Below are 27,656 nucleotides of genomic sequence, written 5' to 3'. Positions count from 1 at the left end.
GACACAAAGCAGAGTGGAGGATGCGATTCTCAGTGGAATCCAGAACCAAGAGCTACAGAAGCCAAGAGTGTTAAGAGCTTCCCAAATATCCCTAAACTATTTGAAGGAACATTGAGTTTTCTCAGTGCAAAGAAAATCCAGAATTACTTAAACTTAAAGGACAAATAAATTTTAAGAAGCTGTAAAACTTGGGAACATCCAAGATTCTGACATATGAAATGCAATTTGGTTGGCATCTATGTTGTACCATGCACTGTACTAGCTACTAAAGTTAGCTATCTTTTTTTTTTAAGAGTATGCATTTCTATGAGTAGATTCTATGCATAGATTCATGTGTTCCCTCACCACTGGAACTGAGCAGAATACACAGCAGCCCCATCACCCCAAGACATTTATTATGCTGCCCTTTTGTAATCAAGCTCTGAGCCCTCTCTTAATCTATACTGTTCAGATTGGATGACTTCTATTCATCTTCTTCAAGTTCATTGACCCATCCTGTGAATATCTAAAGTTCAGTACCATTTTTGTCTTACTTGTTTCTTATTTATGGCTTCCAGTTTTATGTTGAAAATTTATATTTTCATTCATTTCAAAAGTGTCCACTTTGGGGTTGCCTGGGTGGCTTAGTTGGTTAAGCAACTGACACTTGATTTCAGCTCAAGTCATGATCTCAGGGTCTTGGGACTGAGTCCCACGTTGGGCTCTGTGCTCAGTGGGGAGTCTTCTCTAAAGATTCTCTCTCTCCCTCTGCCCCTCTCTCCATCTGTGCTCTCTTTCTCTCCCTCTGTCTCTCTAAAATGTATAAATAAATCTTTTTTAAAAATATTTTTTATTTCATGGGTCCTAGTTACTAGCTCCTTGAAAATGTTTGATACATGCAACATATAGCTCTTCTGGTCTCTGTTGTCTTCTCCCTTATAGTTGTTGAGCTTTTCGTTGTTCTTTGTATGATTAGTAGTTTTGGATCATACCCTTCACACTTTGAATATTAGGTTAGTAGGCTCTAGGTTTATAAAAATTGCTTGAGAACATACCCAGAGATAGGAACTGCCTGTTTTAATAGCCAATTAGTTCAGTTAGGTTTTTGTCACAAATACTTATCCTCCTTTTTCTGTGATTCCAATGCCAGTTCTACTACGAAGTCTCCACAGTGTTATTGAGATTGGCTAACTAGGACTTTGAGTTAAACAAGACTTCAGTTCTTGAAGATTTTGGTATGCTGTTTGGGGTGAGTTCACACATGTGCAGAGGTGAACCAAAGGTTTTTCACACTGCTCTACGTGACCCCTTTTGAGCTCCCTTCTCTGTGATTTCTTCCTCTTCTTAGTCCCCATGGGTCCCCTTTCCTTGCCCTCTACCTAGAAAACAAAAGTATTAGACTTCTCTTAATGTTTCTCATTTCCTGTGACTGAGTCAAACTCGGGGGCAAAACAATGAAAGAGAAGGAAGAGAAGAAAAAATATGTAATGGAAATTCCTTCATATTTTTCAGGACACAGGAGCCCTTTTTCTCAGTTCTTCAAATCATAAAGACTTTTTTTTTTCTTCAAGTTGTAGGTGTTTATGTGGCCACTGCAGCTACTAGCGGCGTTGCTGCTGCAGGACTGAGATTTACCTCAGGGCAGAGCCAAGAAGGGAAACATCAAAAAACCAAAACAACAGGGAATGTCCCTCATTCTCCCTATCTTGTAGATTCCCCCCTTCTCCATCCTAAGACACAAAGAGAAGGATTATTTTGAACCATTTTTCAGTTTGCATGTACCACACCATTTCAGGACTTTGGCTGCTCTGAGTTTATGCTGAGAAAGGAAAACAAAGCACAACCATAAACTTACCATTGTAGTGATCTTTCCTCAAGTTAATTTCCCTCCCCAATCTGCCTGCTTACTTTTCAGGTCATTTTAAAATGTATTCTGTAGCTGTGATGAGTGGAAGATCCAAGGTGTGTTTAGAGTAAGGTATGCTTACTTCATCTTAACTGGAACTTCAGAGAATTAATAATAATTGACTAAAATCAGCCCAGTTTTTAAAATCATCACCATGAAAAAAAATAAAATAAAATCACCACCATGCATGTAAAATTTTTGGACAATGGTAGTGAATACCCATCCCCTACTGCCCTGCCCCTGGTAAACCATTGATGTGGAAAAATGGAATCTGGAAGTAATAGGAAATGGGACTACAAAGTCAGGTATGTGTGTCATGGGGCCCTAGATATGCATTTGGTTATAAAGTGGGTTACTTTAACAGACTCTGTCCAAACAACATAGATAGAGACTCAGTGTTGGCCTTGTATTATGTTGAGTGAAATGAGTCAATTGGGAAAAGACAATCTTCATATGGTTTCACTCATACATGGAATATAAGAAATAGTGAAGGGATTATAAGAGAAAGGAGGGGAACTGAGTGGGGGAAAATTAGAGGGGGTGACAAACCATGAGAGACTCCTAACTCTGAGAAACCTATAAAGGGTAGTGGAAGGGGAGGCAGGCGGGGGGATGGGATGACTGGGTGACAGGCACCAAGGAAGGCACTTGATGGGATGAGCACTGGGTGTTATACTATATGTTGGCAAGTTGAATTTAAATTAAAAAAATTTAAAAATGTGTTGGCCACAGCAAACATATCAGCTAATGCATTAATTAATTCCTTTGTTCATTTAGTAACTACATGTTGTGAACACTATATGCTACAGATACAGAACTGCTGTCTGCCCTTAGTGGACTTTTAGTCTGAAGGGAGAAACAGATAAATAACCAGACCACCTTAATATTATATAAAAAGCATTATCACAGAAAAAAAGCACAGAGGACTTATGACATACAGTGAACAAAGGAACAAGGTGTTATCCCAGGGGCACCAGAAAGGTTAAGAAAGGATTCTCATAAGAGATGAAATCTAAGTTGTGACCTGAAGGAAAAGAAGAGACAGCCTGAGAGAGAGTGTATTTCTAGGTGTAAAACCAGGGACAAAATATAAGATGACATTCTTCTGGAATTATAACTTTTTTTTTTCAGTGAGGCCTGAGCCAAGTACAGAAATATATTACAGGAAAAGTGGCAAAGAAATAAAGAGGGGTTAAGTCATGACAGGGCATGTGATACTTTATGCTGACTTGGTGTTGACTGGATCATATGTTACCTACCTGATAGTATCATTGGAAAAGATTAAGTAGATAATATCTGTAAACAAGTTTTGTAAATTAGAAAGTCCATAGGCTATTCCAGTAGTCTCTGAAGGGTAAGGTGATACAGGTAAAAATAGAAAGAGGAGAATAAACTCAAGGCGTATTTTGGAAGTAGAATCAGCAAGACTTGGTAATGGATTCAGTATTGTCATCAGGGAGAGGTTAGGACTGAGCATAACTCCCAGAATTTTCATTTGAGCAATTAGGTCAGCAGAGGTATCATTAATTAATAAGAGAAAAACTGAAAGGACGAACGTTTGAAGTAGAAAAGCCAAGAATTCCATGTTGGACAAATTTGGATGTTTATGAGACTTCCAAGTGATTGTTTTAGGTATGCTAGTGCATACATGAGTCCAGGACTCATGAAAGATAAATTAGGGGAGAAGTATAAATTTGTGAGTTGTTCCCATATAACTGGAAGTTCAAAGCCACAGAATATGTGATGTTGCCTGGAAAATATACAGTGAGAAAAGAAAGGAATGCCTAGGACCTGGCTCTTGACAACCCCAATACACAGAAGTTGGATAACACAGGGAAAGCCAGTGAAGGAGATTCAGAAAGGGTAACCAGAGAGGATGGATGGGAAATTGGGAGAATATGTGATTAGAGAAGCCAAGAGAAGACCATTAAAAGGAGCTAGCTGTTGACCGTGTAGCCTGTTGCCAAGAAGTGCCATAAGAAAACACTAAAATATGTGCAATTAGTTTGGAAACTTGGCAGTCATTTAGTGACCTTTGTATGATTAGGTTCAGTGAAGAGATGTGGACAGAAGCTCCACTGGACTAACTGAAGTATGAATCTAAGGTAAAGAATTCTAGGTGGCACATTTGGACAATAGTTTTGAGACGCTTGACTATTGAGCAGGGCTGTGAAACACAGGGTCAGCAGTGAGGAGTGGTGTTAAGACAGACATTTAAAAGGTGAAAAAATAATCTGGGTGGATTACAACTAGGAACTAAGGGAGAGCAGACCGATTTTTATTAGTTGAGCAAAACCAATTGGTGTAATGGCCTGGAATCAAACCTTTAAAAATAATAAAAATGAAAAAAAATCTTTGAAGCATAAATAAATAAAGCAGATGGAGTGAAGTCCTCAAAAAAGTGAGAAGGGAAGAAATTATAGATCAAAAGAAGGAATTATTTTTTGAGAAGTGACAAACAGCTGTTCTGTTAGAGAGCAGGAGTAGACGGGAAGAAGTTGAGGGTACTTTCTGTTGAGAGATTGTAACTCAGGACACAATGAGATAACAGGCACAGATGTAGAGGTCTGTAGATTTGACTGTGAGAAGAGGAGTGATACTGTCTGATGGTTTCTGGGTCCATCTCATTAGCAGATCATCATCAGAAAATAATATAGAAGGAAGGAGATGATGACCAGGGAGTGAGGTTGTTTGGAAAGCATGAGTAATGAAAACAAACCTTGAGAGTGTGAGAGTCTGGTTATCAGAGAAACAATGCAAAATTCTAGGGCAGTGGTGAGAGCTTATCTGTGGTGAATGTCCAGTCAAGTCAGGCTGCTGTTTGTGTGATACTCTCAGAGCAGACACCAGGAAAACAGACATCTGGATCCATGTTGAGTGGAGCTTCCTCCAGTGACTGTAACACACAGGCGGAGGTGAAATAGTTGTAGGTATTTTCCAGTGAGGGATTACAGTGATGCGTCATGAAAACCTAAGTTTTATCAAGAGGGATGTCAAAGGGAAAAAGAGTAAAAAGTATTGTGTCAGTGGATTTGAGGCCTTAGTGAAGTAAAATCATTGTTTCCAGAAAGTCACTGAGCAAATGCGTGGGCAAGGACAGGAAGTCATGGACAGAGTGAGATGCTCAGGTTCATGACTTCAGAGGTGTGTGTGAAGTGAGCAGAAGAGAAACTCATTGGAAATTAGGGATCAAGAATGTGAGAATCAATTTTTTCATAGATTATATTTCTGGACAATGAAGTCACTGAGAATGATGGGTAAGAGTTGGCATGGAGATGAAGGCTCTAAGCAGGAGCAAGGTGTTCATTGAATGGGAAGGAATGACCAGGAAGTCAGGAGAACAGAAGAGTGGTGAGGCCGGAAGATGGAGTCTAGACATTTCACTAGAGAGCAAGCAACCAACCAACAATAGAATAAAGCAGTAGCCTCCACTTGACAGGATGGGTCTCTAGTGGAATCCATACTCTTAGACTCTGTGACAGCGAAGGGGAGGTATCGGTCCAAGAAGACTGTGTGGGGACAAGGGAGTAACTGGCCATCAGTAGAGGTGCACAGACCAGAATGGAAGAGTCTTGAGAGGAGAGGAAGAGTGTGGAGGTGAGCCAGAGAAGAGGAAGTAGAAAGCCGCCGGACGGATTCATACTTCTACATCGGCGGTCAGCACACTGCAGACCACAGGCCAGATGCAACAGCCACCTGGTGTTTTGCATGTCCCGCAAGTTGAGAATGCCTTTTACGTTTTTAAATAGTTGAATATTAGCCTTAAGAGGAACCATAGTTCATGGTAAATAAAGCTTCATTGGACAGCAGCCACTCACACTCACTCACGTCTACTTTGTGGCTGCTTTTGCGCTACAACCACAGAGCTCAGTAGCTGCCACAGAGGCTGCATGGTCTACAAGGTCTAATAATATTTGCTGTTTGATCTTTGTAGAAAAAGTGTGCTGCCCCTCTTCTAGAGGATCGGGTAGGAGGGTCTCTTGGAAAGAATGGTTATTCTAGCCAATCCTGGGGTCTTTAAAGTGTAGTAGGATGCTCCAGTGGTGTTCAGGCCAGCTGCTTCCATAGGCCTCAGACAGGAGTGGTTGTGTCTAACTACTTCCAGAGTGGTGACGGTGCCTTTGAGCTTTGATGAGAACACGGTAGTCATGGGAGCGAGATTCTGATTTACCTAAGCAACCAGAAAATAGCCTTTAGCAAAACACTTGCATTCTGCTTGCTGTCTTTGTCGTTTGATGTGCAGTTTTATCATCTGCATATGCTCTGCCTCTCTCACACTCTCCCCTCCTCCTTTTCCCTCTCTGTCTCTCTCTTTCTCTGAACGCTACCTTCACCAGCCCCTGACTCTGTGGGCTGCTTCATGAGCTCCTGTCCCCTTGCCCACTGCACCATGCATACTTCAGACAGGCACCTGAAGTAGAGAATTAGAACAGAAAGAAAGAATAACTTACAGCCCCCCTTAGCTCAGGTGGTTAGTTTTCTCAATTCAAGAATCAGTGACATTTTGGTCTGTGATAAAGTAAACTATTCCTTCATCCCATCTCTTGAAACTATGGGAAAGGAAGAGAGTGGCTAGGTTTGAAGAAGTCCAGAGGAGTAGGAGCTAATACAGCTTAAGGAAAGCAGTTGAGGGCAGTGGGGGTGCCCCAACATGACATCGGGCGCCTGGGTGGCTCAGTGGTTGAGCATCTGCCTTCAGCCCAGGGTGTGATCCCAAGGTCCCGGGATCAAGTCCCATGTTGGGCTCCCCACAGGGAGCCTGCTTCTCCCTCTGCCTGTGTCTCTGCCTCTCTCTCTGTGTCTCTTATGAATAAATAAATAAAATCTTAAAAAACAAACAGAAAAAAGAACATGGCACTGTCAGTGGCAGGCCAAGGCCCTGGATCCTGAGAAGGAAGGAGGGCAGGGAAGTTGCACAGGCGTGTGTGTGAGAACAGGCACGTTCCTTTGGTCTTTTGTGCATTTTGGCTTCAGACTTCATGAAGCAGGTGATGGGGAGACTCAGGCTGGTCCCGGCACTCCAGGACAGCATCACTCTAGGAGGCGGAGTTCAGTATCTCCTCAATAGAAGCAGCCGTTGCTTGAAGCCGCATCCCCAGTTGCCAGCTTCCATCACTGGTGCGGTGCTGCTTATTGTACGTAGTGCTGCTGGCCCTGGTGTCTCTCCTGCAGAGTCTCCCCCCTCTCCTATTGAGGCCCACTTTGTGTTGATGACAGCACTTTTTTTCCTGCCTGTCCCAGGAAGGTAAAGAGCCTAATCACATTGCCTGTAATCATTCCACCACTAATTACATATAGGCAGAGCTGAATCACCAAGCTGATTCCAGTTGGAAAAAATTCATCCAAATTGACGATGACATAAGAAAGCTCTCTGAGACACTTCTGATTAGGGCACGCTGTATCCTAACTCATTCAGAGGAAGCAGGAACATTAGTTACAAGAGCTTTTAACTAAGGATATTTGTGGAGATGGCCAAACCCAGCTCGTGTTCACTCCAACCCTAGCTTGATGAAGGCTTTTTTTAATTCCTCCTAGGAAGTGGGGGGAGGATTCTTTAACTTAAGGAAATTTGAGAGGTCCAGCCCTTTATCAGGAGGAAAAATAAATAAATAAACCTTAAAAAGTAGACCTCTTCTGTTTTCTCAAAAGTCACCAAAGAAGGTTGTAAATAGTTCATTACAATACCCAGAACAGCCACCAAAATTATAGTCATTCAGTTCATTCACTCAGTCTCTGGCCGTAGGATCACTTGGTGCCTCCTCTGTGTTAAACACAGCTACAGATATTAGAGATACAGAAACAAGAGTTCCTTTCTTCCTGAGAATTTGAGTCCAGATGGGTAAACATATGTAAATACATAACAATGCAGTGTTATTAGTACGACACTCTAGAAACAAACCCCAAAAATAAGCTGGGTAGAAAGGAAACAAGGAACTTTGAATGTCAAGAAAGGGTTTCCAGAGGAATGATATGTAAGATGGTTTTTGAAGGATGCATAGACATTTGAAAGTGGACAAAGGAGTATTAGATCCCAGGCGGAGAAGAAGAGGTTACAAAGGCAGAGATCAATAGCCTAATGTTTTAGGAACTTTGCCAGTGTGTCCAGTGGATGTGAGGAGAAAGGAGCTGGTAAGAGAGAAATCTGGAGCTGCAGACAACAGCCGGCCCCTGAGGAGCCTGTACATGCCACGTCCAGGAGGAACGTGAGGGGATTTAAGCAGGGGTGGAATTTTTATTTTTGGCAATTATAGACAAAAATAAAAATAATGAGCTGGAAGCAGGGAGATCAGTAAAGAGCGTATTAAAATAATCCGTAGTAGATAATGGCCACTTGGATTAAGATCGTTAACAATGACAAGGGAAAGAAGGAAATAGATTTGAAACCTCTAAAGAAGGTAAAAACAACAGGATTTGTTGACTGAGGCAAGGAGTGAGAGAAAAAGAAGAATCACATGTGACTCTTTTTTTTTTTTTTTTTTAATCTCAGGAGAGTGGGAGAGTTAGCAGCGCGAGCAACAGACATGAGCGCATATGGGGTGAGAGCGGGTGTGAAGGGCAAGACCATGAATTCCGCCCTTGGTGTCTGTGAGACTTATTGATGAGGTGTTCGGGGGGCTGGGAGCTCAGCAGAGAATCCTGGGGTGGAGATGAACGTGTGGGAATTACGAGCCTAGCTGGTAATTTAAAATGTAGGGAGGAGGTTTCGAAGTCTAGAGGGGCCCGGGAGAGGGGATAGATGTTGCCGAGTGGCCCTGATTTACGGATTGAGTGTCTTCTTTCCTATGGTGTGTGCCTCCTGGCGTTTATCGACCATCTTCCATGTGCCAGTCACCCTCTGTGACTCTGCACAAATTCCCTCATATAATTCTCTGACCCAACCAATGAGTAATAAAATAAGTCTTCACATTTTAGTAATGAGGGAACTGGGGCTCAGTAATTTGCTCAAAATTACCTAATTGCTAAGAGAAATAACCATAATCAGGATTCAGAAACACCATGTTTATTCCAGGAGATCATGGTTGTCTTACTCCCATACGTTGCGTTTCCTCCAGGACCCACGTGTGCAGGCCTATTTTTGGATGTTCTGTGAAATGAAGAGCGAGAGAAGGAAATCGTAGTAGTGTCGCAAGTGAAAGAGGAAGTCAGCTCTCCCTTTCTTTCCCATACACTCTCCCTTTCCATCGATTTTATGTGCTTGAAAATTCCACCCATGGATAGCAGAGCGAGGAAGAGCAGACCGGCGGGCAAGGCCCATGCATGCACGGCGGGCAGTATGACTTGGCAGCAAGTAGATCTGGTGGTGGGTAGATTTTGAGAACTATTTGCAAAGATTCTATTTTATATATATTCATAGGCTGTAATCCATTATGGTAAATACCAAGGTTTTCAGGCATGTCTCTCCCCTCTCTCTGGGCCCAGATCATCCTACACCAGTGGGCTTCCTGCTGCCCCATGGGTATTTCCATGGGATTGTCTCAAGGCACACATACTCTCCTACCCCGTGCCAGTTGGAAATGCACACACAGTATTCACATCTCTAGTACGGATGGGACTTTGTATTCACATCTCTAGTATGGATGGGACTTTGCCACCTCCCCTCATGATTTAATCTGAAAGTCTTCATTATATGACCTCAACTAGAGGTTGGTCCACACCCCACCTTTTCTGCACCCCCCTCTCCCCAAATGGTCGTTGTTTGTGTGATAGAGTCACCAATAAATGGAATTCTTCAGGATAGCCTTCATTCTGCTCCCCATCTGAGGGTGCTGCCTGTGAAGGGAAGGCCTTGTCCTTCCTCCTTCCTCCATCTGTGTTCCGTGGCCACCTAGTTAATCACTGCTGGCCAGGGGCTCTGTGGGGAGGGGCAGTACCCTACACACTTTCATTCCTTTCGCCCCAAGTCCTGGCAGGAAAAGCACTCCCCTCTTTTAGTGAAGAAAAGAACCCTTCAGGTCTGCATAACTATTCCTCAAAAGGGTTATTTATAAGTTACCTCTCCCCCCATCCTCCACAAGATATTTAATGAAACATGCACGAGGCTGTGCTTTTCTTCTAGAGTTACGTCCTTCCTATCATTGGTCAAGTTCTGACTGTTTTTTCTTTGTGGGGCTGGGGGTTGGTAGAGATTTGATTCTGTATCCTCATTGGTGGGATGAACAAAAGGAACACAGGGAGGTAGATATTGAACTTTTCCAGAAAGGCATAGAATCCTTCATTAGGGGAAATAAACACACGTATGTGCATATGCATCACATCATCCCTTAGGGTTCAGAGGCTCCTGGGGTTAGAGTTCCACAGTTTTCAGTTTGAGAACCCCTCTTCTCAATCTAGAAAGTGTCTTCATGAGTGAATGGCAGACTGAGTGTACAGACTACCCTGCTTTCCCAAGGCAACTTCCCCAGGTGATGAAGGGGACTCTAAGTGGACTTCTCACCTGAGGGTGTGCGTGCTGGTGTTAGGAGACATTTAACCCATTAGGAGCCTCTCAAGTGAAAATAATTTCCTTAAATTAATCTGAGCAGGAAATTTCAAAGCAATTAAATCCTTCACATTTCTCAGCACTCGGTACTGACTTACATCTCTAGAGATTTGGAAAAAGAGAAAGCAAACAGCCAAGATCCTGAGGTAATATGACACTGCGGAGTTCTATATTTATCCCCTATCAATGTCTTTCAGATCAAATTGGCTGAGTTTACAAATCAAAAGCTGATTTTTTTTTATTTCTTTATTTATTTTTCTTAGCAGCCATCAGCTGCACTGCTTCAAATACCCAGGTTCCAGACATCAAGCTGCAAACTCCAAATATCCAGCTGTGTGCTTTCTGACTCTGATATCATCACCCGTAATAGAGGGTCTGCATGCAAAACTGAGCTGACAGGCTTCGTGAAAAGGCACACAGAAGAGCACACAACTCCCAGGGCCCAGCCGGCTGCTGAAGCTGCATCTGCACAGAGAACTAGTGTCACATCATTCAGGAAAGGACAGGCCTCAGGGATGCACAGGGCTTGTCCCTGTGGAGTCCCAGGGCTCATTTTCATATAATTACATTTTGGGCTTCAGCTCCTCCTTAATACATAGCTAATGATCATTCCCAGAAAGTTGCCCAATCAAAACTTAAGGAAATTCTTTTACTTTCCCTTCTATATATCTGTACAATAATACATTAACGTTTTATACATGCATATTCACACACATGCAAAATATCTATATCTATATGCTCAGTTTCCACTATCAAATGAGGCTTTTTGTTTTTGTTTTTTTTTTAAAGAAAGAGAGAAAATGCACCTGCAGGGCAGGGAGGGGCAGAGAGAGAATCTTAAGCAGGCTCCACACCAAGCATGGAGCCCCATGTGGGGCTGGATCTCATGGCCTTGAGGTCATGACGTGACCGAACTCAAGAGTCAGATGTTTAACCAATTGAGCCATCCAGGTGCTCCTCAAATGAGCTCTTACTGCATACGAGGATCTATGCTAAGTGTCTCCCTGTTGCCTTTACAGATAGAAAGACAAATTGGTGCATAGACAGGCAGGCATGCAACTTGTAGTTGGCATCAGTTTATGTAGTATTTTTATTGGATCTCTGTTGCTTGATGATGGATGGAATCAGGTTAACAGATTAATTTTTCAACTCCCAATTTGCATTTCCATCTTAAGCCGAGGAGATAATGAGCATTGAAGCTGCCTGGGGAGTGGTATCTTCTGTGTGTAGGACATGGTACAAGGGATGCTGTGACCAGCGGGAATGGCTCAGAACAACCAATTCTTAGGTATCTAACAGAAAACTGAGGGAAATGATGAGATAAGTTTCCCAGGTATAAGAAGAGTCCATGTGGCATAGATACAAATCTGGGACTGGCAGGGAGGTAATGGCATGAGGAATTTCCTCATGCTGTACACTCCACAGCTTCGGCTCCCGGCTCTCTAGCAATAACCACTAACGTGTTTAAGGAAGAGCCCTCCGGTATAGTGGAAGCCGGCTGTGAGAACAAGTCAGTCTGTCCCATTTCCCAAAAGTGGTTCCTGTGTTGCTACCAAGAGTAACTTTCTCATTGAATGTTTGAGGCTGTACCGCAGGGCTATCCTAAGTATTTGGGGCCTTCTAGAACTTTTTTTTGTTTTTGTTTTTCTGCAAGAGATTTTTTTTTTTTTTTTTTTGGCAAGAGATCTTATAAATTTGCTTTATTCTTGGAAATATCCTCAGACTCTCTTTTCTATCAACCATACTATGTGTATCCAAGGGAAAGGTCAAGGAGAAAGATAAAAATATAGACATATTATCTAGATATATAGATAATAGATTAGATATAGAGATGCAATTTACACTTGGCATCTATAGATATAATATGGATAGATTATGTATCTTTATCTATATATCTCCCTTTATTCTTACCTGAGAAATTAGAGCCATTTCTCAAACCCTCGCAGCAGCTCACATGTGCAGCTACACCCGCTTTCCTAGAAGAAATGATCCCAAGAATCTGTATCCCTTGTAAATCAAATCCCATTTTAAGTGAAGAGAGTAGAGCTTCCTCGTTAAAGGATCTGTGGTGAATCCTTTGTAAAGTTTATTATTATTAAATTCCTACTAGAAAAGCAGAGATCTGATTATTCTTTCATTTCTGCATCAAGATTTTCTTGTATTGAGGATCTTGTATATTAAAATGTGCTCAAACTGAATTGTGGCATCAGTGATAGTACCGTCTATTGAGAACTTATTATGCTCTAAGTTCTTTACACATATTTACTTATTTAATCCTCACAGTAACCATAACGTAGTATGATTTGCCCCATTTTATGGAGGAGGTATCTGAAGCAGAAGAAGGGAACTATGAGCCAGTGCGCTCTACAGGGCCGACATGAGGACATGGGAACTCAACCCTGCCCGCGGTGCAATCAGGCCAACGGTGCTGATAACAATGACCAGCTCTTGAGTATAACGTCAGACCCTCAGGAGCTATGCTGTGTGGATAAATCTATACTGCTACTGCGTCTGGAAATGCTTCTTAACATGGAGAATCTCACTCTGTGGCCGTCAGTGTTGCTTCCTGGACTGTGTGTGATCCCGCATGTCCCCAGCCTGGTCCAGCAGCACAAGGACTGCGTCAGTGCCACATCAGTATGGCTCTTAGGGCCCCCAGCCGTGTCTCAGTGCCTCCTCTGCTTAGTTCTTCAAATCCTTTCCATGTGCTCAAGTCCATGTCCCCTCATGTCTTGCCCCTGCCCCCCCCCCGGGCGAAGCCCCTCACCTTTGCCTCCACTGACAGAACGAGCCCCTGTTGTCAGTGGTGGTTGGCTGTGTACCCCAAGTCGAGGATGCCCTGAGGTCTCGGGGGCTGGGGATGAGGAAGGACTTCCCCACTTCACTGGCAGATGCCGACCCTGGATCTCATGGCAGGTCTGCCCACCTCGAACTCTCTCAGGAACACACCTCCCGTAGTTCTGGCCCTAACACCTGCACCTTGAACCATTCCCTCTGGCTTGCAGGGATCGGTGTTGTGGAACAGCAACCATACCTCTGCCACACTGTTCTTGTCCACCGACCTCCCAGTCTCTGAACAAAACCATGTCTTTCTCCAACAGAACACAAAAAACCTCCCATGCTGGTCCACTCGTAATAAAGGCCCTGGGAGGGACACTGGCCGGCGAGTCCTGTAAACAGCTGTCCCTGAAGCCCGGTCTGAGTGTAGCAGGAACATCCTGATGGAAACGGAGAGAGAAAGTGAGAGCAGTGGCACGAGTACCAGTCTAGCATGAAGCTAGTCACGGTGTTTGAATCTAAATTTAAAAAAATAATTCCAACTCTCAAATTCTGGGATTCTGGGTTCCGTTTTTTTTTTTTTCAGCTTCTGAGGACCTATGATTTTTATCTCAGCTGGTATATATGCCATAAAAATATTAAGTAAGGAGACAGCTGTGTCCTCTTCTCTCCAATAGCTACAGCTGTTCTCCTGACAAGCTTATTCTTGGGTGCAATAAAAATGATAATGGTGGCTATTATTATTTTCAGTTATAAAGGTTTTTAACACCCCATCTATGAACTCAGAAACTTGAAGTTTTCTTTTCCAAAGAGTATCACTTGCACAGGGCAGTTTCTGTCCTGTGATTGGTTGTAAGCTGCTGAGCTCAACCCTTTGGACAAGGTGCAACTCCTTTGCGGATCGAGGGCCAGACGTAGTAATCCCATTTCCAACTTAGTTCGTTTCCCTGCTTGGGTTGTCAGATTCCACCTCAAGAAATAGCTGTGCTCCTAAGAAGTTGGCTGTAAAACAAACTCTGTTAGATAAATCATACTTCCTCATTGATCTACATTTTTAAATTAAGAATGCATTCCTCTGAGGAAGTAATTGGCCCCAAGACTAAATATAAATTATACTAAACACTCAATAAACCTTTTAAAATCACATACTTAAAGAAAGTCTGTTTTGTTAGAACACTAATAGTGATGATATTTTTTAAAGTCAGGAAATACAAATATTGTGCTAAGAACAATTACCAGAAGTGGCACTGCCTTGGGAATAGAGCCACATGAAGATTAGGTGAGCAACATGGAGCTCCTGACTATTTTTCTCTCTCTTTTTAACTGAACTCAGTCTGTAGTTCCATCAGTCGATCATCTTATTAATCAGAAGTTGACAAATTTTGGGTTACGGAAACCACTTTCCTAGGTGCTTTTAGAGCTAGAGATATCCAAGATTGGTCCTTGCAGCCAGTTTCATTTCCATTGGAGAATATTAGACCAATGCATAACAGCACAAAACAACTGGCCACCGGGAAATGCTATTGTAGTTGCTGTGGGTTGGACATCAGCAGACCTGGGTCGTCCTGTCACTGAGCAGACGTGAGCTCCCCTGAACTGCAGTTTCCCACATTAAGATGCAAGGATTTAATAATATCGCTAACTCCCAAACTTGGCTGTATGTGGCAATTTCCTAGTAAAATTAAAACTCCTCGTTCCTGAAGATTCTGACTTAATAGGTATGGGTGGCATCTAGAAATCTATATTTAAACAACTATTCTAGGAAATTCTACTGAAGTCAGTCTGTGTCCTAATATAGCAACTATGGAGTTATATATAACCATTAATGTCTCTTGAAGCTCTCGGGTTTAATTCCCTTATGGTTTTGAAGGCTAGAAGAGCTCTGCGTGGAACAAGATTGCCGGGACTGCCACGGGCACTGACAGGAGACAGACGGGAGTCTGAGTTTCCTAAGGCCGCCATAAGCAAGTAGCCCAAACTAGATGGCGTAAATAGCATAAGTGTATCGCCTCGCAGTTCTGAAAGCTAAAGGTCCAGGATCAGAGTGTCAGCTGGTGCACGTTCCCTCTGACAGCTGTAGGGGAGAATCGCTACTTCGCCTCTCCTAGCTTTTTTTTTTTTTTTTTTTTTTTTTTTTTTTTTTCGCCTCTCCTAGCTTGTGTGGTGTGCCAGCAATCCTTGGCTTTCCCTGGCCTGTAGAGGCATCGCTATGGTCACATGGCCACCTTCTCCCCGTGTGTCTTCACATAGTCTTCCCTCTGTGCCTGCTCTGTGTCCAGATTTCTCCTTTTCATGAAGATACCAGTCACGGTGGATGAAGGCCCACGCTAATACCTCCTTTTAATTCCATTACTACTATAAAGACACTATTTCCAAATAAGGTCACATTTGTGCATGCTGATGATAAGGGCCTCAACAGGTCTTTTTTGGGGGGGACACAATTCAACCCTTATCAACGAGTTTTCAGGGAAGAATTAGGATTTGAAAATGAGGTGGTGTCTGCCTTGGTGACAGAAAAAACACAGCTCTGAGTGATAGATGCAATCTGTGCAAAAGGAACGATGATGTCTGTCCAAGATGAGAAATGGATGGCAGGGCCTGGCGGAAAGCTGTGGCAGCAGTGGTAGGGACAATGGTGGTGACAGTGCTAACACCTGCAAAATTTATCACGTGCCTTCCACTGTGCCAAGTGCATTGAGCGTGCATTCCATCCTCAAAGCACCACTAGAGGTCGGTAACATTATTCTGAGTTGTAGAGAGGAAGCAATGATGGCACAGAGGAGTAACAGCAAGTTAACTCCTCCAGAGGCTTCAAGTACAGGACTGGGTGTGTCTGATGCCAGACTTTGGTTTTTCCCGGGATGACCTGTTGCCTTCCTCGTGGCACAGGTACGAGATGATTCGGTATGAGTAGATCGGGGCTAGCTGATGCAGGGTTTCCGTAAGACAGTGGAGCTGGTGTTTGATCTTACAGAAAATAGGGAGACACTAAGTCTGAAGAGGTGCGACCTGATGGAGGCAGTATTTTAGGAGGGTGGGCATGTCATTTCCATTGAGGGGTGTGTTTTCTTTGGAAAAGAAGGACTTCCGAGTGAGAAGCTATTGACCATGAAGGGTTTCTTTTCATATGATTTATTCAAGTGATTTGCTCCTTTCCCTGCTGGTAGCTCTTAACCAAGAATTTCCTTTCACACTTTACACGCCCTTAAAATATGTTGTGCTTATCTGTTCCCCCTCCCAATATTCTTTGTAAGTTCCTCATATGAGTGATAAAGCATTGATCATTTACAGCCAGAGCACAATTGCTGTTTAAAAGAAAGCTCTCCTTGAATCACTAACTCTATAAATTCAGTCACCAACTTTGTAAATTTCAGCTTGTGGTGGTGGCGGTGGTGGCCGTGGTGGCGGTGGTGGTGGCGGTGGTGGCGGAGGTGGTGGTTGAATTATTCATTTGTTTTAAGCAGCAACTATAGGAATTTCTGGTGGTTCAAAGTTTAATTTGTTACGTGCATGCCGACCTTTTTCTCTCTGGCTTTGCTCTACGTGCTTCCAGGGAAAAAAGTATGTGAGGAAAAGGCGGGGGGGGATAATAACAGTGAAACTTAAAATGTATGAAGTATTTTACTATACAACTCAATCTTCACATGCTTTACCCAATCTAATCAGAAAGTATACATGTAACATTGGTGAGCAGTAGAGTCATTGTGGCTTTTCTCTGATTCTACATTTGGTCTGGAGAACATATGATGGTGAAATTAAGCCTCATTGCTTTTCTGCAAGATGACTTAAGTGTAAATCCCTTCCCTCTGGTAACAGGAGTCCAGATCGATGGAGAGCATACAGCTTGCCCAAATCTTAAGCAGTCCAACTTCCTTTCCTACATAAGATTGCCTGATATTCGTGTACAAATATACACAGACACTAATGCACCTGTCCCCACTTGATGGGTTCTTGATTGTGAATACCCTTGCATTTATGTGCTTGCCTATGGGTCTGTACTCCCCCCGACATTTGGAAGTCCATCTTACAAGCTCATCCAAGCTTGGACCCTATAGATCTTGCTGTCGTCACACAAGAACATATTTGGATAGGGAAATTAAAGTGGATGCAAGGCCTCTAGTTGGAGGCAAGGATAAGAGATGCAGAGACCCCTGTGTCCTTTAGTTCCCTTGCTTTGGTGGCATAATACATAGCCTCCTGGGAGATGTGAGGTCCTACCAATCACTGCTCCGACACTGGAGCTCAGTCCAGAAACAGCTGTCCAGAGCTAATTTATTTCCTAATGCTACGGCACTGTTAATTTATAAATTACATTGGTAATTCGAGCTATTATTAATTTCAGATGGTGTAGGGCAAGCCTAATTAAAATATGACACCAATTGCCACACATATGTACCAAGGACTACCATTTAAAATTAATGGGAATATGAAGTGTGACACTGGTCTCCGAGATGCTCTGCACAGTAATTACAGCATTCCAGCCGGGAAAGAACTGACAGATGCAGGCTTGAGGTTGGTAGAAAATAAACAATGACAACATACAAGGAATCACAGCTTCTTCATGTAAACCTTTTCTTCTTACTTCCTCTGCTCTTCCTCAAATCAGTGTTAGTACCTCTCCCCCTAAAGACACTTACAAAACAGTAACAAAAGAAAGCTAACTGTGGATAATTGGAAGTTTCTTACTGGTTGGCACTGTGAGTCTCTATGGGTTAATGTTGATTGTCCTCTCCCTGGCCTGGACCTTCTGGCCCTGTTTTCAACTTATACTGGGTGTTATTCTATATGTTGGCAAATTGAACACAAATAAAAAATAAATTTATAAAAAAAATAAAAATAAATTAATGAAAAAAAACTTATTAAAATATTCCTAGCTCTTGTGAATTTTGGAAGCTTGCTGTAATAGATCTAGGCTGTTCTTTTGCTCTCCTGTAGGTATAGAGGCAAGAGAGTGCCTACACATATATAGTGTGGGTTCCATACGGCATGAAGAAGTATGAGGAAATGCTCAGGTTGGGCTCGTTACTGGACGGCAGCGCAGACTTCTCACGACCAAGGAGTGGCGGCGTGTCGGGCAGGTGGCGGCCCTTCTTTACAAAATAGTCATTTTCTGATTGCTGTCATTGTTATTTCTATAGTTACCTTGACAAAGGTGGTGACCTTAGCAATGTCATAGAACACATAGGATGGTCACTTTACATACCATACATGTGCCAGTTTCTTACTGTTGTCATTTTCATGCTTTAGATCAGCAGATCCATGTGAATTATGGAGAGGTTTTACTACCTGGGGTCAAATGCTCCTTTTTTTCCTTTATTCATGTGGGCTACTCATGTTAAGATAGTTTCACTCCACCTGAGTCTCCACCTGAGTCTGTACTTCCCAGCAGATCATGGGCTTACTTTCTAAAGCAACAGGTATGCAGCCTGTGACAGTTTTCGGATTGCTTTTATATATATATATACACATTGCTTTTATATTTAAAAGCAATTTGTTACCCCAAACAATGCTGTGAGGCAATGGGACTGTCTGTACATCAGGCCTGGGACATGTCTCTCAATGGCGACATGAAAGGGTAAGCTTTAAAAAAAAAAAAAAAGAAAGAAAAAAAGAAAGGGCAAGCTTTGCAGCCATGTCTTCTTGATCTTGATTTTCTTCCATATTTCTGATTAAAATTTGCTTATCTTACTGAGTGTCTAAATCTAAAAATAGGAGTTTAAATTTATTTTATCAGTGCCTCCACTGCCTTTTATGGCTTGTGCGTGCGTGTGTGTGTATGTAACTGCTAGTGTGATATTTTTTATTTAATTGAATCATGGTCTGGGATGCAGTGACCAGCTCTATGCTTCAAGGTTCAGCCTCAATGTACCTTGAAATCAGAGTTACTATTCACCTATGGTGCCTAACTTAGATCCCAGAGCCCCACTGCTTGGTAAGATTTGGGCAGCGTAAATGTCAAAATTATTAATCACTTATCGAGGACCAGTAATTCTCCAGACTCTATGTTTAGTCTAGGCAGGAGCACAAACATTTCAGCTGGTCCACTGGGGAACTAAAGGAAAGTTGATGATGGAAGCAGTAAAAGGGCAGGGAGTTGGGGGATGGAGAACGGGCATTGTTCCCAAGAGTCGGAACTTGGAAATGGCACAATTCTCAGCAGACATAGCCATTTTATACTTTATTTTCTAAGTTCATACTTTTGGTGTTCTGTTTTGTTCTGTTTGTTTTCTCACTGCACCTTCTCCTGCAGCTGTGGGCTTTGTGAGTGAAGACGAATACCTGGAAATCCAGGGCATCACGCGGGAGCAGTCGGGAGACTACGAGTGCAGCGCCTCCAATGATGTGGCTGCACCAGTGGTCCGGAGAGTAAAGGTCACCGTGAACTGTAAGTGGGCTCAGGAGCCCCTCGCCCTGCACGTGCGCCGGGCTGGCTATGGTCGTGGCCACAGCAAAGGGCCAGATCACAGAGCCAGCTGCTGACTCAGGCTGGGATGGGAAGCAGTGCCATATCATTGTCCATTCTCTGCTCTCAAGAGAAACAATTCCAAATTCGAGTCTAAAACAAATTGCAGCTGAAAGTAATTTAATATAATCCCCAAACTTGACTTATATTCCTGGAAGATCATTAAATGGCCTTCAATGCATAATTTAAAGAAATGTGTCCTTGAATCCCAATTTTTCCCATACTTTCCTCAGAATGTTTCCAAGCTCCTCACTCTCTAGTCCAGCCATCTCCATTGTGGGGAGCACAATGCTAGGGGTACAAGGGAAATTTGTGATATATTTATGGAAATTTGTGGTACATATTTACGGGGTATTTATGCGACCTCATACTTTTGTGATTACATATGTTGATGGATGAAATACACATTCCAGATTTAAATATAAATAAACATACCACCGGGGTTCCCTCTGACATTGACCCTCCACGACTTCTCCCCTTCTTCCTCATCCTCTCTCCTCTTGACTCCTCATAGTACATCCTGACTCAGTTCCGTATGACATTTTGAAAGTTTTCTCTGTTATGCTCATTTCAGGAAGTCTCACGACAGGATGGAACCCAAGAACTAAACCAAGAAGCCTTTCCTTTTCAAACCTTGGGTGGGATGGAGGTGTGGGAAGGATATTGTGCCTCAGTGATTACTCATTCTTGACTATTTTGCTTTCTGTTACAATTTGAATCTACTTAATACACAGCACTTTAAGAAGCAAAGAAATAGGTATAACAATGCTACCGTTTTATATATATATATATATATATATATATATATATATATATATATATTAACTGAAAGTCATTTCAAGTCTCTCTCTATATATATATCAAAATTTGTGCCACCGATTTTTTTTAAAGAGACTCGAAATGACTTTCAGTTAATAAATATTAACCTGGAGAATAAGATGATGTGAGCAAAGGGAAAACCTATTTAGGATGATAAGTGAAAGCTAGGGATAAATGAACACAGGAAACACATACCACAAGGAGAGTAGATGCAGGTGCAGAATTTGGCTCTGAGTTGTGAAATCAAAGCGAGGAGACATCATCTGCTATAAGGTTTATGTCCATAAGATGAAAGCAAATTCGTTGCTCGGGAGAAACACTGCTTTTCCTGGTACCGAGACCCAAGAGAAATTTCTCTTTAGTGTCTCCACAAATAGATCGCTTTGAGATATAGTCAACAACATCATGCACGATATTTCTGCAATAAATAGAATGCCAAGTTTATTACGGCTGTTTTTCATAATGCACTTCAATGCAAACGGTTGGAATTGCCAAGGGTAGTTAGGTAAAGACTTCAAATGAACGCAGGCCAGGTTTACAGGTCTAGTTCGGTCTGGCTTGATTCAAGGATCCATTTTGGGATACCTGGAAGAATGACTGATCTGTCTACCCTTCAGGCAATTCTCTATGAATATTATTTCTTGCAACTGAGCTTTTGATGGGAATTGAATGGTTCGAGGTTATAGACTCTGGCAAGAACCTGGTGTGCAGGAATTCTATAAGGCAGATTAAAGGAGTGTAGGGTTGATGGGCTGGCATTCTCCCACGAAAGTTAAAAAGTTTAAACAGGAAAAATGCCTGAATACCCGGTCATCTCACCTCTGCACAGAGGGAAACAGGAGCAAGACCTGCTAGGAAGGCAAGCTTTTCCTTAGCACCGTGTTGAATGGTTTCACTCTCTGGCGCAATTCGTGTATCAATTTGTCAGCTCAAGCAAGCAGAGGTGGAGCAGGGAGGAAAAACCAAACCCAGTGAATGAGGCAGCCTGCCTCATTTTAGGATGCGTTTTAAAATGCTACCGCACATCTTCTCTTTGCAGATCCACCATACATTTCAGAAGCTAAGGGGACAGGCGTCCCCGTGGGACAGAAGGGAACACTGCAGTGTGAGGCCTCAGCTGTTCCCTCCGCAGAATTCCAGTGGTACAAGGATGACAAAAGGTAAAGACTCCCTCCCTACCCCACCTGCCCCCGAGGAGAAGGATGTTTTTCCAGGTTGCTGATTCCAGATGGTTACAAATGAATCTCTGAAAAATTTTCTTCTAGTTCCCACTAGCTATCAAGGGGTTGGGGGCAGAGGATATATTTTCTGATTATTCATGATTTTCAGCTCTGCTTTTAACATTTCTATGCAGAGTTAGCACTCACCAATCAATGGGCCTGAAATAAAACATTTTTTTTTTTTTTTTGGAAAAGCAAAGTCTCTAAGAAAGGCCACCAGAAACGTTGAAAGGCCTGTGAATTTTTTCGTAGGCCAAGAAAATAAAGTGTTCTGCCCAAAGCTATTTTTAACACACTGTGTGGCTTGGATTAAGAAGCTGGGAATGTTCTCGGGGCGCTGGGAGTGGCCAAGAAGTTAGCAGGTCTCCAGCTCAGTCCCGGACACCATTGGTAGGAACGGATAAAAGAGTCCATGACCCGCTTTAGACCTCGCTTTGTGCCCGGGTTGTTCCTTCAAGGTAAAGGAAAAGAAAGGGGACTGTTCCCTTCCCTCTCATTGTTGCAGCCATCATCGGGGTATCTGTTGTGATTCAGGGAAGATTGTCATTGCGAGGAGTTCTCAAATGGTGAGTTAGCACAGGGTTCAGCAGCTCAGAACAGCCAGGCAACACGACAATTACTGTGATCAAAGAGCTATTTTAAGGTGGGTGAACAACGAATAAATGTGCGAGAGCTGCCCATGTTCAAACACTTTAATAGAACCGAGGAGGGGGTGATGCAAAACTGTCTGGGGTGTGTATGGGGTGGAGGAGGAAGGCGTTACAGGGCCGAGAAGCTGCAGAAGACAAACAGCCCAAGGGAGATGGTGAGACGGGAGCACTGAGCAGGTGCAGGCCAGCAGTGACCCAGCTGTGCCCCTGCTTCCTAGAACATCCGCAGCGCGTCTTGGGTTTCTTTCTTGATGAGGTTGCTCAGCATCCAAAAGCCTTCCCTGTCTCGGAATCTCGTCACTCCATCATGAGAGTCGCTGCGTCCTCTCATAATCCTTCCAAATGAGAAGCAGTGCTTTTCCATCTTGAAGTACAAAGTCTGGAAGCTCCTTAACAAGGTGTATCCTATTCATCCAGCCCATTTTAGAGATGAAGCGTGTGAGGCAGAAAGAAGAAAAGCAAACACATGAAGAGATGAGAAATAGCTGGCTTCCCCCCTTCTAAGAATTCAGAATCAAGCGGAAAGGAGTAACATCTTCCCATTAAAGAAGCATTTTTCTTGCAAGTCCTGCTTTCCTTGTCCCTCCCTCTTCCCACTAAGGGACCTCCTATGTGAAAGCCTAGTAGAAACAGAAACAACAGTAACAAAACACCATGGAGCTACACAGCCATTTCCTGAAACTTCGATTACCCAGGTCTTTCCCCAAACAAATCAGATGCATCCTTTTTTTTTTAATTCTTTATGGAAAAAAATACAAGCAAAAATGTAGGAGAAAGTGATATCTTAAAATATGTGGAGGAAAAGCGATGTGGCCATAGACATAGACATGGGCATAAATGGCCAGTGGTGAGAAAAAAGGAAAAGACGGCCCTGCTTTGCGCCCCCTATGTCACAGGAGAGGAGCTGGGTATGCATTATTTTCCCAGGAGGAAGAAAGCCCAGTCGGGTCCCTCGGAGACTTCAGACACCCCTGGCTCAAGCAGCCTTGATCCCCCACTGTCCAAGCTCTTCTCATGGGGTCTCCTTTCTCCCCTTTAACCAATGCTGGTCAGTTTTCCATGTGCTTCTCATTTATTTATTTCCAGTACTCTCCCACTGAGTGGAGTTGTCTGTCCTCTTGACACCCAGCTCAGCAAGAGCCACTCTGGCTGTGAAGTCCTTGTCACTGCCAATCCATCCTGTGCCACTGAGGCTGGCAGGCAACCTTTCCTCCAGGCGGACCCCGTGGAGGGGGAGCAGCTCTACTCTAGCTCCATTTCCAGAGACATAAGCAGACATCTGGGGCAAATCAACGGAGTTTATATGTTGGGGACAGGCAGTTTTCTCAAAATTTAGGGTAGAAGTCTCTTTTGTCTGTGTGCTAGTACTACCCAGCTGCACTGTGTGTGTCATCAATCAAAGGGAGAAAAAATGGGATGCTGTACTTGATAAGATCCACCCATCCATGGGGGCATGAGCCAATGAAAAGCCTCAGATTCACTAAAAACCTGAAGGCTGGGAGCAATATGGGATGGGGAAATGTGTGACCACACAGAGAAGAGGCAAGTGTGCCGTTCCAGAAGCTGCAAAGTGCTGCAAAGCACTGTGCGCCACTCCACCCTGCTTTTAGCTAAAGACATTTCAGAGCTGTCAAGCAGGAGCCTGCTCCGGGTAAGTGTCTCTCCCCACTGCAGAGCTGAAATCTAATTCACAGCTTGGTTCTGATGTGAAGGCTTCCTCCCCAGGCCAGGAAGGGCGTCAAAATGGCAAATGGGATCAATACACTTGAAGAGCTCTCGAAAACCTCCTGGTGGGTGGGCTTGTAGGGCTTTCTCTGGACAGCACCCCCTAGAGGATCAATATCTACGTAACAAGCTGGAAATAGAAGGGTGGCGCCTGGCAGCACAGCGGGGCGCCTCATTCCCTTCCTACAGCGCTCACACTTTAATGAAGTCCGTGGACTCAGGCCAGTTCACTGCCCCTAGCTTAGGAGAGAGAAAAAGCTCCCGGAGGAAAATCTACATAATGAAAAGCAAGCAAGTTCCTCCAGCCAACCTTTTTGACTTCCCAGGAGACAGATGTTGAGCAAGAACCGAAGCCAGAGCCTGACTTTCTCTTCTGATCAGGGGTTGGGGTGACGGCGAGAGCCGTTCTGTAGTCCTACAGAGACAACATCTTCAGATGATGATGAAGCAGCTGTCCCCTGTGCCAGAAACATGCTGGAACCCAGGGACAGGCGGGAGGTCTTGATGTCTGACCCCACAGAAATATAGTATATTGAATAACATTTTATAGTTTATGGAACATTTTCTCATCATTGTCTTGCTGGGCTTCACTTTCTATTGTGCCTTGAATATTATATTTCTCGGTCTGATGACTCCGAAACCAACCATTGGCCCCAATTCCTGTCCCCTGTGCCTGTTCCGATGCACATCTACCTTGACATTGTTTACTTCCTACACATCCTGTCCCAGCCAAGCCCTAAACCATGCTCTCTGAGATCCTCTATTCAGAAGGATTTCTCTCCCTAAAATGTATCTTTCCCATAGCATAGGCTCAGCTTCTGGGCAAGGAAGACAAATTATTTCAGGGAAAGTAAAAGGTTGGCTTCAGGCCCATTCTCTGAAATAGGACATTGCAGAGCTTTTAAAAGGAAGAGGGTTGGTCTCATAATTTCCGTGTAGACATGCAATGGTAGTAGGAATTTTTGCTCACAGCATCCTGAGATAGAGGATATGACCCCACCAGCCCCTAAGCAGTGTTCTCCTTATGCTCTCCACCTGCCCAGTAGAGGTATCCACAGTTCTAGCAGGTATATGTGTTCTCCCCACTCACCTTCTGTGGCCCTTCCCTACCACCAAGGACAGCCCTTGTGGTGTATTGGGTGGCCATAACGGGCCGCTCAGGGAGACTGTCCAGGCTCTAGATGGTCATGTGCTTAGGATCTATAATCCTTTCTGGACTGAGTTATGATAATACTCTGGGCAACCACCTCCCCAAGCCCTTCAGGGTACCCCACTCTGAAGTGATCTAAAAGTGATCCCAGGTTCTTGTATCCTATTCACCACCAAAAATAAGCTATTATCTGTAGAATGCTTCAAGTTCATAATTCTTTATTTATTACCCAAGTCCTTGAAAACGCTTTGTTCTTTCAAACCCCTCAGGTTCTTCTCTTCCAACATTGAGGGTTGTGGGTTTTTTTTTTTTTTAATTTTATGGTTGCCATCATCATCATCTTCATTAATCTTATCATCAGCATCAATTATGTCCACACTTGGAGCACCTACTGAGTGGATATGACTGTCTGAATGTCACACAGCAGGCTCATCACCTGCCTTCAGGGGACGTGGTGGCTATCTGTGTAGTGCCAAGAGTGTCTGCAAGCACATGAACAAAAATAGAGAAATACAACTATATGTCATTGTGTGTAAACTTGTGTACTTGAGCAGGGGAGAAAAAGTCATCATCATAATGTCAGAAAGGAGTCAATAAGACGATCGTTCATTCCAGAGTCTGTCCTCCTCCTATGAGAAAAATATAACCGTCTACTTTTTTTCTCCGTTTTTGTCTCTCTCTTGTTTCTCTCAGACTGGTTGAAGGAAAGAAGGGGGTCAAAGTGGAAAACAGACCTTTTCTCTCAAAACTCATCTTCTTCAATGTCTCTGAGCACGACTATGGGAACTACACCTGTGTGGCCTCCAATAAGTTGGGCCACACCAATGCCAGCATCACACTATTTGGTAAGACTGAGCCCTGAGCTGGGCAGTGAAAGCAGGAAAGGGTCACGTGGGACAGAAGGAGTTGGAAGGAACAGCCGGGACGGGGTGCCACATGCAAGAGAATCAGGAGAAGCTGGGCAGAGGTGAATGAGAGGAGAGGGGAGGAGAGTGACAGAGAAAGCTAGTGCATGGATGGGCACCGGTAGCCGGGAGAAAATGAGAAAGAATGCTCACGTTTCATTTGTAATGGGCAAAACCCTGAGGCAGGAGGAAAGGATGTTGGGATGGAGAACATTTTTTTCTCTTCAAGATTTCATCAATTGACTAGGGTTGGGGGTTCGAATTGGGTATAATAGCGAAGCATTCAGAGAGGGACATTTACTATTTCAATACTTTGTTCATCAGGCCAGTGTAAAATGTTACCATTTCTGAACTTTTTCCCGGCTGTTGGGACATAGGAGAAACTGGATTCTATTTATAAGAGTAGAGTCATGGGCCTCGGGATCCTGAATATTAGCTTCAGAGAGAGAATTCACAAAGAAAACGGGGATTTCCTTGCTCTTCATTTGTGTCACAGGGTGTTGTCTGACTGGATTAAGATATATTTGTCCAGCCAAGCCACCATCCCTCCAGAAGTCACATAGTCATTCATGCATTAATTCATTACACAACTGTTTATTGGAGGGCTAATGTGTGCACAGCAAATTGCTCTTCCTTCCTTACACACCTGGCAACTATATTGGTGCCAGAAGCAAGTAAAGGCAGGAAACAAAGCAGCTCCCTCACAGACCCTGGATGTCTCCAGCAAGGACACGGAGGTGAGCCTGGGTGTGGAGGTCCGTATCAGCAGCTGGGACTGTAGGCTCTGGCGATGACTTGCAACCCTTGGGAGATGCAGCTTCATCCTGCAGGCCTTTGAGGCCCAAAGGTTGCCTTTGAGGGGAAATCCCTCCACGCCCTCCAGTTCAGGATGTTGGCATTGTTCAAATCCATTCCCCTAGTCTGCCCTGGTGCCAAGCACTCTTGAATATGATGCGAGGGAAAGTGAGGAAATTAGCAGACAATTAGCAAGAACAGGAATGCCTTTTTTCTCTGAGAACTACTGGAAAACCCCAATAGCTTCAGGTCTCTCACCCCCACACCCAGCGCCTACCACCTCCCTCCAGGGCGCAGTGTATCCAGCAAACCCTGAATACGCCTGTGCTGCTCCATTGTCCCATCTCTGCTTCCAAATCCTATTCGGCCCCCCTTCTATCCAGCACATAAAACAAAGCCCAGCTTTATCCAAAGGGGGCTGGGAAGGGGATGGCTGCCCTTGATCCCAGAGCTGGGAGCTCAGAATGGGCAGAGCTGTGATTAGAGTGATTGATCTGTCTGACATCTCTCACACAGGGATAGTCATAATTGCCCCTCACATTTGTCAGGCCTTTTCGGCTTTCTGGCAGGTGTCTGTCTGCAGAAACAGAAGGGCCAGGATTATAAGGGAACAGACCCCTCCTTCCCTGGCCTTGCAAATCTGAGGCTCTCCTAGTGGTGCCATCCACCCCTCCCCAGCCCTGCTCTCCACCCACAGCAGCCCTCATTCCTGTAAACAGTCTTCCTCCTCCTCTGACCTCCTCGCTCTTCTGATTGGGATGCATGACATGGTTTTGCAATTGGCTTT

The 27,656-nt window shown here is 43.7% G+C and overlaps 1 protein-coding gene across 8 annotated transcripts in view; it reads left to right on the top strand.

Annotated features, from left to right (window-relative positions):
- NTM (neurotrimin) overlaps positions 1-27,656 on the top strand; it is a 930,011-nt gene that overhangs the window by 888,857 nt on the left and 13,498 nt on the right. For all 8 annotated transcript variants that reach the window (XM_072729300.1, XM_025998900.2, XM_025998899.2 and 5 more), the window contains 3 exons: positions 19,393-19,527; positions 21,464-21,584; positions 25,863-26,014. In XM_072729300.1, coding sequence (XP_072585401.1) covers positions 19,393-19,527; positions 21,464-21,584; positions 25,863-26,014 — 408 coding nt within the window. The remainder of the gene's footprint in view (positions 1-19,392; positions 19,528-21,463; positions 21,585-25,862; positions 26,015-27,656) is intronic.

This window comes from Vulpes vulpes, chromosome 12 (genome assembly GCF_048418805.1).
Source record: "Vulpes vulpes isolate BD-2025 chromosome 12, VulVul3, whole genome shotgun sequence".
NCBI classification, from domain to species: domain Eukaryota; kingdom Metazoa; phylum Chordata; class Mammalia; order Carnivora; family Canidae; genus Vulpes; species Vulpes vulpes.
The sequence above is the reverse complement of the archived record's forward strand: the minus strand, read 5'-3'. Positions and strand labels throughout refer to the sequence as shown.